We start from the raw sequence: 15786 nt of genomic DNA on the forward strand, positions 1-15786 counted from the left end.
GAGAATTGGGATGGGACAGTAAGGTTTAAAAGCTTGGAATCAGGTCCAGAGGTTCAGGACATCCCTGTTAGTGCTGCACAGGTCTGTAACCAGCTCAGCTCTGCCATCTTCAGTAATAGAATGATATTGCAGGTGCAGGGCAGACCTGGAAATAAGGACTCTTATTTTAACTTTTTAAATTATAATTATGGAAATAAAGTTGAGGGTAAATTAGAACACACTATTAGAGTACAGACAGTCTCTGGATTGCAAACATGTTCATTTTTGGAGTTTTGGAGTTCATTCGCAACTCAAATAGTACGCAAGTCTGAACAATGCAGGACATTGGAAGGCAGCTGTTCATACATACAGAAAGTGCTCATATGTCGGACCTTTAAAATTATAACCATGAGCAGGATCACATTCGTCAGTACCAGGATTTGTAAGCAGGACTTTTGTAAATCAGATCCACAGATATTTCAATATCTCACCAAGTTGATAGAGTCATCGAGATGTACGGCATGGAAACTGACCCTTCGGTCCAACCCGCCCATGCCGACCAGATATCCCCACCCAATCTAGTCCCACCTGCCAGCACCCGGCCCATATCCCTCCAAACCCTTCCTATTCATATACCCATCCAAATGCCTCTTAAATGTTGCAATTGTACCAGCCTCCACCACTTCCTCTGGCAGCTCATTCCATACACGTACCACCCTCTGTGTGAAAAACTTGCCCCTTATGTCTCTTTTATATCTATCCCCTCTCACCCTTAACCTATGCCCTCTACTTCTGGACTCCCCGACCTCAGGAAAAAGACTTTGTCTATTTACCCTATCCATGCCCCTCATAATTTTGAAAACCTCTATACGGTCACCCCTCAGCCTCTAACGCTCCAGGGAAAACAGCCCCAGCCTGTTCAGCCTCTCCCTGTAGCTCAAATCCTCCAGCCCTGGCAACATCCTTGTAAATCTTTTCTGAACCCTTTCAAGTTTCACAACATCTTTCCGATAGGAAGGAGACCAGAATTGTACGCAATATTCCAACAGTGGCCTAACCAATGTCCTGTTCAGCCGCAACATGACCTCCCAACTCCTGTACTCAGTACTCTGACCAATAAAGGAAAGCATACCAAACGTCGTCTTCACTATTCTATCTACCTGTGACTCCACTTTCAAGGAGCTATGAACCTGCACTCTAAGGTCTCTTTGTTCAGCAACACTCTCTAGGACCTTCCCATTAAGTGTATAAGTCCTGCTAAGATTTGCTTTCCCAAAATGCAGCATCTTGCATTTATCTGAATTCAAGTCCATCTGCCAGTTCTCAGCCCACTGGCCCATCTGGTCCAGATCCTGTTGTAATCTGAGGTAACCCTCTTCGCTGTCCACTACACCTCCAATTTTGGTGTCATCTGCAAACTTACTTACTGTACCTCTTTTGGTCACATCCAAATCATTTATGTAAAGGACAAAAAGTAGAGGACCCAGCACCGATCCTTGTGGCACTCCACTGGTCACAGACCTCCAATGTGAAAAACAACCCTCCACCACCACTCTCTGTCTTCTACCTTTGAGCCAGTTCTGTATCCAAATGGCTAGTTCTCTCTGTATTCCATGAGATCTAACCTTGCTAATCAGTCTCCCATGGGGAACCTTGTCGAACGCCCGATTGAAGTCCATATAGATCACATTTACTGCTCTGCCCTCATCAATCTTCTTTGTTACTTCAAAAAACTCAATCAAGTTTGTGAGACATAATTTCCCACGAACAAAGCCATGTTGACTGTCCCTAATCAGTCCTTGCCTTTCCAAATACATGTAGATCCTGTCCCTCAGGATTCCATCCAACAACTTGCCCACCACCGAGGTCAGGCTCACTGGTCTATAGTTCCCTGGCTTTGTCCTTACCGCCCTTCTTAAACAGTGGGACCACGTTTATCAACCTCCAGTCTTCCGGCACCTCACCTGTGACTACCAATGATACAAATATCTCAGCAAGAGGCCCAGCAATCACTTTTCTAGCTTCCCACAGAGTTCTCGGGTACACCTGAGCAGGTCCTAGGGAGTTTATCCCCCTTTAACCGTTTCAAGACATCCAGCACTTCCTAATCTGGACATTTTGCAAGATATCACCATCTATTTCCCTACAGTCTATATCTTCCATATCCTTTTCCACAGTAAATACTGATGCAAAATATTCATTTAGTATCTTCCCCCATTTTCTGTGGCTCCACACAAATGCTGTCTTGCTGATCTTTGAGGGGCCCTATTCTCTCCCTAGTTACCCTTTTGTCCTTAATGTTTTTGTAAAAACCCTTTGGATTCTCCTTAACTTTATTTGCCAAAGCTATCTCATGTCCCCTTTTGCCCTCCTGATTTCCCTCTTAACTATACTCCTACTTCCTTTATACTCGTCTAAGGATTCAATTGATCTATCCTGTCTATACCTGACATATGCTTCCTTCTTTTCCTTAACCAAATCCTCCATTTCTTCAGTCATCCAGCATTCCCTCTACCTACCAGCCTTCCCTTTCACCCTTTCAGGAATATACTTTCTCTGGATTCTTGTTATCTCATTTCTGAAGACTTCCTATTTTCCAGCCGCCCCTTTACCTGTGAACATCTGCCTCCAATCAGCTTTCAAAGGTTCTGGCCTAATACTGTCAAAATTGGCTTTTCTCCAATTTAGAACTTCAACTTTTAGATCTGGTCTATCCTTTTCCATCACTATTTAAAAACGAATAGAATTATGGTCACTGGCCCCAAAGTGCTCCCCCACTGTCACCTCAGTCACCTGCCCTGCTTTACTTCCCAAGAGTAGGTCAAGTTTTGCACCTTCTCTAGTAGGTACAGCCACACACAGAATCAGAAAATTGTGTTGTACGCACTTAAGAAATTTCTCTCCATCTAAACCTTTAACACTGTGGCAGTCCCAGTCGCTGTTTGGAAAGTTAAAATCCCCTACCCTAACTACCCTATTATTCTTATACATAGCTGAGATCTCCTTACAAGTTTATTTCTCAATTTCCCTCTGACTATTGGGGGTGTATAATACAATCCCAATAAAGTGATCAACCCTTTCTTATTTCTCAGTTCCACCCAAATAACTTCCCTGGATGTATTTCCGGGAATATCCTCCCTCAGCACAGCTGTAATGCTATCCTTTATAAAAGATGCCACTCCACCTCCTCTTGCCTCCCTTCCTGTAGCATTTGTGTCCTGGAACATTAAGCCTCCAGTCCTGCCCATCCCAGAGCCATGTTTCTGTAACTGCTATGATATCCCAGTCCCATGTTCCTAACCGTGCCCTGAGTTCATCTGTTTTCCCTGTTAGGCCCCTTGCATTGAAATAAAAGCAGTTTAATTTATTAGTCCTACCTTGTCCCTGCCTGCCCTGACTGTTTGACTCACTTCTGTTCTCAGCTGTACCAGTCTCAGATCGATCTTTTTCCTCCCTGTCTCCCTGGGTCCAACCCCCCCCACCTTACTAGTTTAAATCTTCCCAAGCAGTTCTAGCAAATCTCCCTGCCAGTATATTAGTCCCCTTCCAATTTAGGTGCAATCCGTCCTTCTTGTACAGGTCATTTCTACCCCAAATGAGGTTTCAATGATCCCAGAATGTGAATCCTTCTCCCATACACCAGCTCCTCAACCATGCATTCATCTGCTCTATCCTCCTATTCCTGCCCTCACTAGCTCGTAGCACTGGGAGTAATCCAAATATTACTACTCTTGAGGTCCTCTTTTAAATTTCTGCCTAACTCTCTGTAATCTCCCTTCAGAATTTCAACATTTTCCCTTCCTATGTCATTGGTTCAAGTGTGGACAATGACCTCTTGCTGGCCCCTCTCCCCCGTGAGAACATTCTGCACCCTCTCTGAGACATCCTTGATCCTGGCACCAGGAAAACAACACACCATTTTGATTTTTCTCTGCTGGCCACGGAAATGTCTGTCTGTACCTCTGACTACAGAATCCCCTAACACAATTGATTCCATGGAAGCCGGTGTACCCCTCGTTGCATTAGAGCCTATCTCAATACCAGAAACTTGGCTGTTTGTGCTACGTTCCCCTGAGAATCCATCACCCCCTACATTTTCCAAAACAGCATACCTGTTTGAAATGGGTATATCCACAAAAGACTCCTACACTAACTGCCTATCTCTCTTACCCTTCCTGGAGTTAACCCATCTATGTGACTGTATCTGAGACTTCCCCTCCCTTCCTATAACTGCCACCAATCATATACTGTTGCTGTTGCATATTCCTCATCCATTCGATTTGATAAGATTCGCATCCCACACCATTTATGGCAGATATAATCCGCAGTAACCCTTAAACTCTCTTTAAACTCCCACATCTGACAAGAAGTGCATATCACTGCAAAGGCCATTTTTGCTCCTTCACAATCTACAGACCCAGAAAATAACACCATCTTATTCCTCTACAAACACTGCCTCAGGTTAAATTAATAGCTATGGCTTATATTTTAAGTTTAATCAAGGGACTTATCTCCAAAAACATATAATCAAGAAAGAACCCACTGTACTCACTAATACAGCCTTTCTCTTGGACAGACTTAAAACAACAATTAACTTATCTGATTCTGTGCTGTGAACGTCACCCAACCGTTCCTCCAAGATTAGTTGTGAATTTCACTGTTTGTTAATTTTCCCAGATGCACTCCGATGTCCAGCGATACGTGAATTCAAACAGCAAAGGCGGTAACTGTGCAGGTCATCTCTCTCTCTCTCTCTGTGTCTCTCTCTCTCTCTCTGTGTCTCTCTCTCTCTCTCTCTCTGTGTGTCTCTCTCTGTCTCTCTGTGTCTCTCTCTCTCTCTCTCTCTCTCTGTGTGTCTCTCTCTCTCTGTGTGTGTGTCTCTCTCTCTCTCTCTCTCTCTCTCTCTCTGTGTGTCTCTCTCTCTCTCTCTCTCTCTCTCTCCTGCACTGTCCTCACCATGTGCTTCCTTTGTCTGCTCTTCTCCCTTTTAAAACTGCTGTTTTGACTGTTTTTTTCAAGTTCCAAAATAATGCAACAGCATATAAAGCAGTAATTGCTGCTCCTGGAATTCGAGGAAATCACCTCTTACACCTAAAGTACCTCAAAAAAGGGAGCAGCTCTTGCAGCCAGAAATTTTTCCTGTCCTCCATCTTGAATTACCCAGAATCCATAGTTTATTATAAAAGAGCAGACTTGAGCAGGTGACCTATATCATTATACAAAGTGCCCATTTTTAATGTGAGCCTCATAGTCAATATTGACTGTTTATTACAAAGTATCCACAGGATTTTTGGCTTAACTGGCCGAGTCCGCTAGCCTCTTGCAATCTGTAGGTGTTCTCCTTTCGCCATTGTACATATCAAGCCTCCCTTCAAACTCAGTGATGCACCCTGCTTCATCCACTCCAAATGGTGCAAAGTTCCACCTTCTGCTTCCCTTTGTGCATAATACATTTGATCGGTTGGAATTTTTTTAGTATTTATGACCATGTTATTGTGAATTCAGCCACAAAATGAAAGCAGTTTCTTACCCTATCAAATTGCTTCACAATGTTAAATACAGGATGAGGTCCCTCAAGCCTTAACATTCATCTAGATCGAGGCTGGTTTGCATCAGAATTCCATTTACCCAACAAGGCTCAGTTTCCTTTTATTTTCCTTGCTCAATATCTGTCTTTATCAATCTCGGTCTTGAAGCCTTGACCCTAAACATCCTTTTTGGGGGAGAAAGGTTCACATTTTCATCACCGTGTGTGTGACAAGTGCTTCCTGATTACACTTCTGAATTGTCCAGTGCTATTGCTCATGATGATGAGGAATGAACTTGTCACTGATGTGTATTTGTCTCTCACCAATCAGCTTCTGCACAGCCACAAGCAGCTCAGGGGGAATATTTCAACAACCAGTTTAACCAGACGCAGGTTCCACCAGAGGGAATGAACCTACAACTTTATTCAGAAGGTACTGAATTTCTGTGTCAGGGAACCTTGCTGAATTGCAGGGAATGAGAGCTCTTGGCGAGACACGCCAGCTTTGGATTTTCAATGGCTGTGGACTGGAGGAGGACAGTCAGTATTGGGAATGTTTCCACTGCACCAGCAATGGCTAAGAGGCTTTTAAAAGTACAAATATCCTTCATAGAGTGAATGAGGAAAGACGATCCCCTCTAACAAGGAAATCTGTAATGAGGGGCTATTAATTTAAAATCAAAAATTGTGTGAGGGAATTGGATAAATTGCTTTGCACAGAGCATAGTTTGTTTTGCACAAGGAATGACTAAGGCAGAGATCGTAGCATCTTTTAACAATTTAATTTCCAGTAAAGGTGTAAAGTAAATTTAAGTAATATTTACAGCAGAGGGTGATTCCCAACTCGACATCTACAGCTTAGTCAGGCTCATTTGAGCATCAGTTTTTCTGCTGATCCGAACTTGAATTGATTCTTTTGGGCTGTGTTGTCTTCATCGAAGTGAAGAATGTCCATGTTTGGGAATGGAACACTAGCCACTTCAGGCCCTCGATATCCGTATTGGGCATTCTCAGAGCAGGTACAACACAGGGTTAGATAGCGCAAAATTCCCTCTACTCTTCTTTTTTTTCTTTTAAATGCAAAGTAAAACTCTCTCTACACTGTCCTCATTGCATGCTCCTATGTGTTACTACATGGGGTTAGATGCAGAGTAGAATTCCCTCTATACTGTCCCCATCAAATACTGTCAGGAGAGGTGCAAAGCAGTGTTGGATACAAGAGTAAGAATGAGGATTAAAACAACAATCGTCTGATTGTGGGCGGCAATGTTTTCAAGAATCTTGGTGGTGTTGCACGGTGTTCAGTCAAATTCCCAAGTTTCCACTCTCTCCAATGGCAAGGGGAAGGGCAGCTGAGAAGGACAATACTGCTCTTGGCTTTTGCCTCACCAGGGTTCAGGTGGAGAGAATGTTCCCTAGTCCCTGTGAGAACAGGATGAACTGAGGAAGCTGGTGGAGCCATTGCTCCAGGCATTGACTCCATCGGTGCTGTTGACATCTCCAAGACCAGTATATTGATGTGAACAAGACGATTTTATTGGGGTACTCTGGGTGACAAGCTTTGTGGGTGATGATATGGGCCCAGAGAGGGAACTTCTTACTGGACATAAATCCCCACCTGTCCTGATGAGATGTGAACTCACATGTGATGCAGTCACATATCTGACACAGCACCACGTGTGTTGGATGATGAATGGTTGCCGTCAGGATGATGGCCATCTCCCTTTGGCCTGTATCCCAGTGAGGATCAGTGTCTCTGACCATGGGAGTTAAATCTCATGTTAAACTGAAATAAGTTTGTGTGATGAGTCATCAGAGAAGTAACATTAGGTTTGGTTTATTTGTCTCAGGTACATGGTATGGACCTCAGCAGGGGCAGTTCCCACAGAACTCCAGCTCTCACCAGCAGAACTTCTACCAGCAATATCCCACACAGCAGCCGCTGACAAGCACGCCTCAGGAATTTAGTGAGTTCTTGAAGTTTCTCTCGGAGAAAGACCTGTTGTGTCTTACCATGAGGCCTGTGTCTAGGTATTTCAACAATATGGCGAATATACCTTGGGTGCTGAGTCAGTGATTAAACCAGAAAATGTTTAACAGATGATATTCCGATATTGAATTAGCAGCAAAAAACTTAGAGGCTTACAAGGGTTTTATTGGAAATCCATAACTTAACACAAGTAACCTTCCAACTTGCCCTGTGGAGAAGCCCACTCCCGGGGGAAGAATCCAGTGCTATGTTTTAAATCAACCTGTAATGATACATCTGGGACTTCAACCCAACCTTCTGAGGAACGGACACTACCACTTGTTAAAGATCCCTCTGAAGAATTCCGTTTGTTTAATTCATCTGTTGAATTGCATTTCTCTGATTCATTCATTCATTAGACTGGGGCATTTAATAGTGCAATGTAATTGAATAAAAACCAACAGTTTTTGGACATTGGTTTTCAGGAACTCCTGTTTTGATACTTTTAATCAACCTGTGAGACATGGCATACCTCTGGAACAGATGGGACTGAACAGGGTCTCCTGGCCCAGATATAGGGACGCTACCATGGCACCAGAATGGCTCAGAAATACTTGCAATGTGCAGTGGCCAAGAATAAAATGTAGCACATGAATACAAAGTTTGATGACCCTTGTGCTTCCAATCAACTCAGTGGCTGTTCTGGTTGACCCATGCAGCCCTGCTTTGGCACAGTGATGGTGTCCTTACCCTTGGACTCAGAAACCCATGTTCAAGTCCCACCTGCTTCAGGCGTGTGGAGATATATCTCTGAACAGGTTACTAAAATCTCTGGCTTACCCATTGGGTCACCCCTGTGGCACAGTAGTCTGTCCTTTGCACTGGACCGGGAAGTTTGAGGTCAAGTCCCGCCTGTCTCAGAGGTGTTAAATCCCACCTCTGAACAGTTTGATCGAGGGGAAAAAGACGATTCTAGTTAATCCTTAAAGAGACCTGCATTTTGAGGGGAACTAGTGCTTTAATACTGGCTCAGTGACTCAGTACACCAACAGGAAAGCTTCACTTAGTTAGAATCTGTTTATCTATGGAATTCCTGTCTCTGAATCTCCTCCTGTCTGTGCTATAATGCATTTACATATTATGTGTTAACATGGTTTTTTGTTGATCTGGCACAGTTTACATCCCTTCTCACTGCTCTTCGAGATTGCCCTGAAGCTGAAGTGCAGCGGGTATCCTGCAGTTAGACTGCTGTAAAATTGCATTCGGAATTTTAGGTATCACAGGGAATAAAGCGCTTTGTTTAGATTTCCTCACTGAAATTTGCTGTCTATCTACTTCTGTGAATAGATTGTTATAGCTTGGTCAAACCAGTTTAATGAACTTCAAGTCCAATGATCTAAAGTTGGAGGACTGAACACCATTATTGAACATTTATATTTTTGCTGATAAATCTTTGGCTGCAGAATGCCTCCAGATTTCCCTTTTTAATTTAAGTGGTGTCCCTGTCACATTTCACTCACTGGTGGCCTTGCAATATTTTCTCACTACTTGGTTCAGCTAAGCTTTCTGAATCTTTTCCAACTGCCCCCTCTCTCCAGTCTCGATCCACAGCCCACCCTCCTTACCTGTCCTATTGGGTTATACCCTACTCAACTTTATTCTCATTAGACTTTCTTCAAGAACATTGCTGGTCTTTTGTTTCGGTTAGCAGTTTGAGTGGCCTTCATCTGGACTGTAACATTTGACAATTGGATAGACTGTATCGGCTGGAGTGGCTCTGGTAGTCTCTTTGGTGAACACCTTGTAGTTTTGCCATTGCACCCCTCCATAGGAAGATGAGCTTTCACTTCTGTCATGCCTTTGACACTCTCAGGACCTCCAATACACTTGAAGACGATGTATGTTTTGAGTGAAATGCTATTATAATACATTCAACATGTCAGCCAATTTCCACTCAGCAATGTCCTGCAAATGCAATGTGAAAATGTTTGGGAGATCTCCTCTTAGTGATGTTGGTTGAGAGATAAATATTAGGCAGAACATCACGGAGAAGTTCCTGCTGTTCCTTGATCATGGCACCTCATGGAGTCATCTGAGAGGGGAGTTTAATGTCTCATCTGAAAGATGTACCCTTACGAAGTGCTCTTGGTGGCGTGTTGAAGTGTTCCAGTACAGGGTGAATTGATTGACACTCAGTCTGATTGACAGAAGAATTAACGTTAGCAATTGTGCAATTCCCTCACCCCAGCCTCTCCCTGGTGCTGAAGCAGGATCTTTTTGTCAATTAATTATCTCTCTTCTTTTTTGACAGATTCTGCACAGAATTCTCAAGGACAGTTCAGAAACTTTCAGCAGGATCCAGGGCAACAGTACGTTGCCTATAGACCTCAGCAACCTGCTCCCAACCCAGCACAACAACAGGCATTCCAGTATAGTCAGGTACGGCAAGAGGCTATCCTGCAGTTTACCATGATTCTATAAGCTACAGCTGGCAGAAGCAAGAGATGTTATAGATTAAAACAAAACCCTGTTCCTTGTCTCATGATTCCTACCGCAGGTGACGTAGTGGCTCAGTGGTCTGCACTGCTGCCTCACAGCACCAGAGACCTGGGTTCGATTCCACCCATGGATGACTGTCTGTGAGGAGCTTGCGCATTCTCTGTGTATCTGCGTGGGTTTCCTCTGGGTGCACTGGTTTCCTCCCACAGCCCAAAGCTGTGTAGATTAGGTGGATTAGCCATGGGAAATTGCCACTGGTGTCCAGGGATTTATAGGCTAGGTGGGATAGCCATGATATATACAGGGATCAGATAAGATGCTCGGTTTGGGTAAGATGCTTTTTAGTCAGTGCAGACTCAGTGGGCCAAATAGCCTCTTTCTGCAATGTCGAGATTGTATGGATTCTATGACCTCTTCAACAATCATCTGTGAACTGGATGACCCACATTGATTTTGCTGGCACATAATTACTTAACTTTGAATTAGTGACTATCTGATATTTATGGCTGCTGGTCTGCTGTTGCTCAAAAGTGGAAAGGTCTTCTCTGTCTGGCCTATCAAAAGTCTTTGTAATCTGCTCAGGAAATCCCATCCTAATGACTCTAGGAGTGGATCCACACCACATCGATTGTATTAGTTCAGGAAAGTGGCTCATTACCACCATATCCAGGGTAATTAGGGATGGACAATAAACGTGTAAAATAATTCTGAACAAAGTTGCTTGCTCAGTCTTCCCTTTTTCTTGAGGAAAGAACCACTGACTCAGCCTTTTCCTGATATGTGTAATCGCTCCAATCTCGAGCGCCGCTGTATTCTTTGTAGGTTCCATTGGCTGTTCACAGTAAGAACATAGAATAGTACGGCACACGATGCTGTGCCAAACATGATGCCAAATTAAACTAATCTCTTCTGCCTGCCCTTGGTCCATATCTCTCCAGACCTTGCCTATTCATGTGCTTATCTAAAAGTCCCTTAAACGCCCTGATTGTATCTACCTTCATCATCACCCCAAGCAATGCGTTCCAGACTCCTACCACTCTCTGTGTAAAAAAAAACTTGCCCCTCATATCTCTATTGAACTTCCCCCTCTCACCTTAAATGTATGCCCTCTAGTGTTAGACATTGCAATTCTGGGAAAAAGATTCTGACCATCAACCCTGTCTAAGCATCTCATCATTTTATAGACCTCTGTCACGTCTCCTCTCAGCCTCTGATACTCCAGAGAAAACAACCGTGAGTTTGTTTTCTTATAGCCCATACCCTCTAATCCAGGCAGCATCCTGGTAAACCTCTTCTGCACCCTCTCCAAAACCTCCACACCCTTCTTGTAATGTAGTGACCTGAACTGAACGCAATACTCAAGTGTGGCCTAACCAAAGTCTTGTAAAGCTGCAAAATGACATCCTACTTAATTCTCCGACCAATAAAGGCAAGCATGCCATACACCAGTTTTACCACCCAATCTATTTGCGTTGCCACATTCAGGGAGCTATGGACTGAACCCCAAGATCCCTCTGTATATCAGCCTGTTCATGGTCCTGCCATTAACTTTAAACTTTACCTCAACATTTGATCTCCAAAAGTACAGCACCTCACACATAGCAGGTTAAACTCCATCTGCCATTTCTCCACCCACGTCTGCAACAGATCTATATCCCATTGTATCCTTGGACAACCTTCTACGCTATCCACAACTTCACCTGCAAGTACTCAGGTATTTTTGATCTAATTCATGTGTAACATAATCTTGCTGCTCTTCTATTCTCTTCTAAAATGAATTTTGATTTGTGTTCACTTTTCAGGGCCCTACTAACCAGTCACCACTGCTATTGATTTGTGTATCAAACTGCCTGATCTTTCTGAAGTCTGTTTTAACCTAAATTCCAGATCAATATATTTCTATGTAATAACCAGTTTACATTATCTAATAATCTATACATCTCTCTTGTTTAAGGTCCTATACAAACCTTAATATTTCTACCTTTCATTACTCCGTTGGGAAACCTCTGTCTATTGAACAACTTCTTCAAGTCTTCCTTTCTCAACCCACTTTGGGTCACCTGTCTTTTTTCTGGTCCTGGACTAGCAATCCAGAGCTGAAGAGTTTAGATCCCACCTTAACACATTGTGAAAACTGTGGTGATTTATGAAATGATACAAAATTAGATAAGGTTGGGAGTTGCTGTATTGTTAATAACCTGTCTGGTTCACCAGTGCTCTTTACAGGGATGAAAACTGCAAGCCTTGTCTGCTCCGGCTGATACAAGACTTCAGTCCTCCACCTTGTTAACTCCGCGTACCTTCCTGAAACTTCAAGAGCGAAAGATTTCTACCTTAGTACTGGAAGCCAGCTGGTTGTTAGTCCGTGTGGAAAGGCCATTTCCATACAATGTAGGAGCAGAAGTAGACCATTCAGGTTTCATTTTCTGGCGCAACCTAGTCCTGGAGTCACTGTTTCGACATAAGAGGTCAGAGATGAGAAGTTCTTTTCTGTCAGAAGCTGATATATGCAGGGTAATTTGGTATCTTACATGGCAGAAGTAGATAGATTGTTGATAAAGGAGTGAAAGGTCACTGGGGTTATGTGCGAATGTGGAGTGATCAGATCTACCCTGACCTCAGTGATTGGCAGAGCAGCCTGGAGAGGCTAATTGGCCGACTCCTGCTCTGGTTTGTATGTTCCTATGTGCCAATGTTCAGTATCCCTGCTCATGTGATCTGTGAAACCTGGCCAATCGATGATCTGACTGCCTTCAATTCTCACAAATTGATTTTATGGTCTTGTGTAGAAGATTTGTATGGGTGGTACAGTAATAGACTCAGAGTCTTGTAGCACAGAAACAGACCTTTCAGTCCAATCAGTCCATGCCGACCATGTTCCCAAACCAAACCAGTCCCATCTGCCTGAATTTGACCCGTATCCCTCCAAACCTTTCCTATTCATGTACTTATCCAAATGTCTTTTAAACATTTAGCCTCTTAGCCAATTAGCCTCTCCAGGCTGCTCTGCCAATCACTGAGGTCAGGGTAAATCTGATCACTCCACATTCCCACCTAACCCCAGTGACCTTTCACTCCTTTATCAACAATCTGTCTACTTCTGCTTGTGATTGACTGATACATTGACCCGTACTGTCTAGCCTTGTGCATGAAGATTGACCTTTTGGACAGGGTTTCTGTCACAGGTTTATGCAGAATATTGGAGCAGAAACTTAGTTATTCACCACACAAAACCCTTCTGAAGTGTCTTTAATGCTTAACATATCTCTTTTTGTCCTTTTACAGGGAGCTCAGTATGGGGGCTTTCAGTAACACTTGGAGATGTGAATGTTGAAACTGCCAATGGACTGCTTCATACTGTGGACATTTGTGTTCTGCACATAGAAGTTTTGCAAACAGAATTCACTTTATGACTTTACTGAATTGTTTTGAAAATATTTCTAACTGCTATCAGTCGTGATCCACCCAGGCCAAGCAGTTAACACTAATTTTCATGCACCAATACAGATCTGTTATTGTTTGGGAGCTTATGGACAGCCCTGAAACCTCGACCCACCTCTCCTGAAGACCCTGGACCCTTACTGGAATTTAGTTCCATATATCCCTCCTTCTCTCTCATCCTCCTTGCTGTCCCTCCAAGGTGAGAAGTCCCACTTTATATTTGATTTGATTTGTCCTTTGGTACCAACATCATCCATGGCCTACCCCTTGCGGCTACTCTTTGTGACTGGACATCGCTTAGTGCCTGAAGTTGCTGGTTCCAGTTCTCCAACTGTTGTCGCTCAGAGAACCAGCAACCTTTCAGAATGGAAGCGCTTGATACTGTCCATTATGCCCATGCAGACTTTATCATTTAATAAGCCAGTCAGTGCCACTCTACTGCCCTTTTCCCTTGCACCCCTGAAATTTTCCACTTTGATTCTATTTTTTGTTATTCCTTTACAGGATATGGTGTCACTGGCCGAGCTAGCATTTTGTCCATCTTTCATTGCATGGTCTTGCTCAGCCATTTCAAAGGGTAGTGAAATGCTGTGGGTCTGGAGTCACATGTAGACCAAAGCAGGGTAAGGACAGCAGATTTCCTTCCCTAACCAGCATTAGTGAACCAGATGGGTTTTTACAATAGTGACAGCAGTTACATGGTCACTGTTAGACTTGCTTTTACTTGCAGACGACTTATTAATTGGAAATAAACCCCCATCCTCAGAGCACTAGCCTCGGCTTCTCTACTACTCAGGTGATAGTGGTGTAATGATGGTGGACTAATCTAGTAATCAGGAGGCCCCAGCTATGCACATCCTGCTGCGATAGCTGGTAGACTATTCATCTAGAGACCCAAGTAATCTTCTGACGATCTGGGTTAAATCCTGCTATGGCAAATGGTAGAATTTGAGTTCAAAAATAATCTAGAGAAATGACTATAATGGTATCCATGAAACCATTGCCAGTTATCAGAGGCAAAACCCATCTGGCGCACTCATGTCCTGTCGGGAAATAAATCTGCCGTCTTTCCCTGGTCTGGCCTACATGTGACTCCAGACCCACAGCAATGTGGTTGACTCTTAACTACCCAGCCAGTGATGTCCACTTCTCATGAATGAATAAAGAAAAGAAAATTTAAATTCAGTTAATATTCTTCAAATATTGTCCAATTACTTGTAAAGGTTTCCTTTTAATATAATTTTGCCAGCCATTGAGGCAACATGATCCAGATCAAAACAACTTGGAGTATTCGTTCAAAATGGTTCTCCTCCCTTTTTGATTTTTGAACATCTTTGTGAAATCTCCCCTTTATCTTCTCACCTGATGGAGAATAATGATAGCTTCTCCAAACACTCCATGTTAGTAAATGTGCTGAGGTGGGGGGGGGAGTTCGAAGATGTGACAGGGATGGACAGGCTGTCCAGCATCTCCAGAGATATTAATAAGCAAGTCAAGCACATCTCTGTGTCCATGACAATGGGATGGTAAACACACATAAGGTTCTTGACTGCGGAACACGGCCGTGTCGAAACAATAAGCAGGTGACGCTGATGACATCCCAACCACAGTTCCCTTGACACTTTCTGATTGGGAAAGCAGTGATTGGACTAACTGAGTTGGCTCTGACATAATCCATTGCTTTGGTAAGTGGGACCAGCATCTTAGCAGTTGAATAGCAAATTTCTTTTTTCTTAACACACCAGTTTTAATTCTGAAAAAGGATACTGTGTGGGAATTTGAGGGGCTGTTAACATGACAGGATTTAGGTACGATCCTTGTGTACATTAGAGGTGGTGGATTTGAAGTTGAACTTACATATGTAGGAACCTTTTGGAATCAGAAAGGGTGACTAGTTAAGCATCTGTTCAACTTTCTGACAATTAAAAGTTTTTTTTTCCTATATTGGCGTGAAAATTCTACTTGCAGCCAACCGTTTGCGCATTTGTATAGTGCTCCCTCGGGATTGCAACAAGACGAAAACTGGCATTTAGCCGAGTGAGGAGCGTTGACGACAACCTTGGTCAAAGAGAGAAGGAGTAAGGAGTGTCTCAAAAAAGGAGTGGTTTTGGGAGGGAATACTCGAGCTAGTTTGCATCACATTTGAGGTGCAGTCACCACAGTGGAGTGATTTAAGCCAGAAGTAAATAAGTGGGCAGTACTGGGGGTCGAGGACCAGACAGCGTAGTATCAGAATTCAGAGGCAATTTAAGACTGAGATGAGGAGTAACTTCTCCCTGAGGATTGGGAGTTTTTGGAACTCCTTGCCTCAGAGCCAAGGGGGCAGTGTCCTTGTGTTTATTTAAAGGTGAGATAGAGAGATTTGTGATGA

At 43.3% G+C, this 15786-nt stretch overlaps 1 protein-coding gene across 1 annotated transcript in view; it reads left to right on the forward strand.

Moving 5' to 3' along the window:
- LOC132823853 (protein SSXT-like) overlaps positions 1-15359 on the forward strand; it is a 39423-nt gene extending 24064 nt beyond the window's left edge. Inside the window, exons 6-9 of the mRNA XM_060837919.1 lie at positions 5838-5939; positions 7357-7473; positions 9787-9914; positions 13260-15359. Of these exons, the coding sequence (XP_060693902.1) occupies positions 5838-5939; positions 7357-7473; positions 9787-9914; positions 13260-13286 (374 nt within the window). The 3' untranslated portion in view covers positions 13287-15359. The remainder of the gene's footprint in view (positions 1-5837; positions 5940-7356; positions 7474-9786; positions 9915-13259) is intronic.
- The last annotated feature ends 427 nt before the right edge of the window (positions 15360-15786 follow it).

The sequence above is a fragment of the Hemiscyllium ocellatum genome, chromosome 17 (assembly GCF_020745735.1).
Source record: "Hemiscyllium ocellatum isolate sHemOce1 chromosome 17, sHemOce1.pat.X.cur, whole genome shotgun sequence".
NCBI lineage: Eukaryota > Metazoa > Chordata > Chondrichthyes > Orectolobiformes > Hemiscylliidae > Hemiscyllium > Hemiscyllium ocellatum.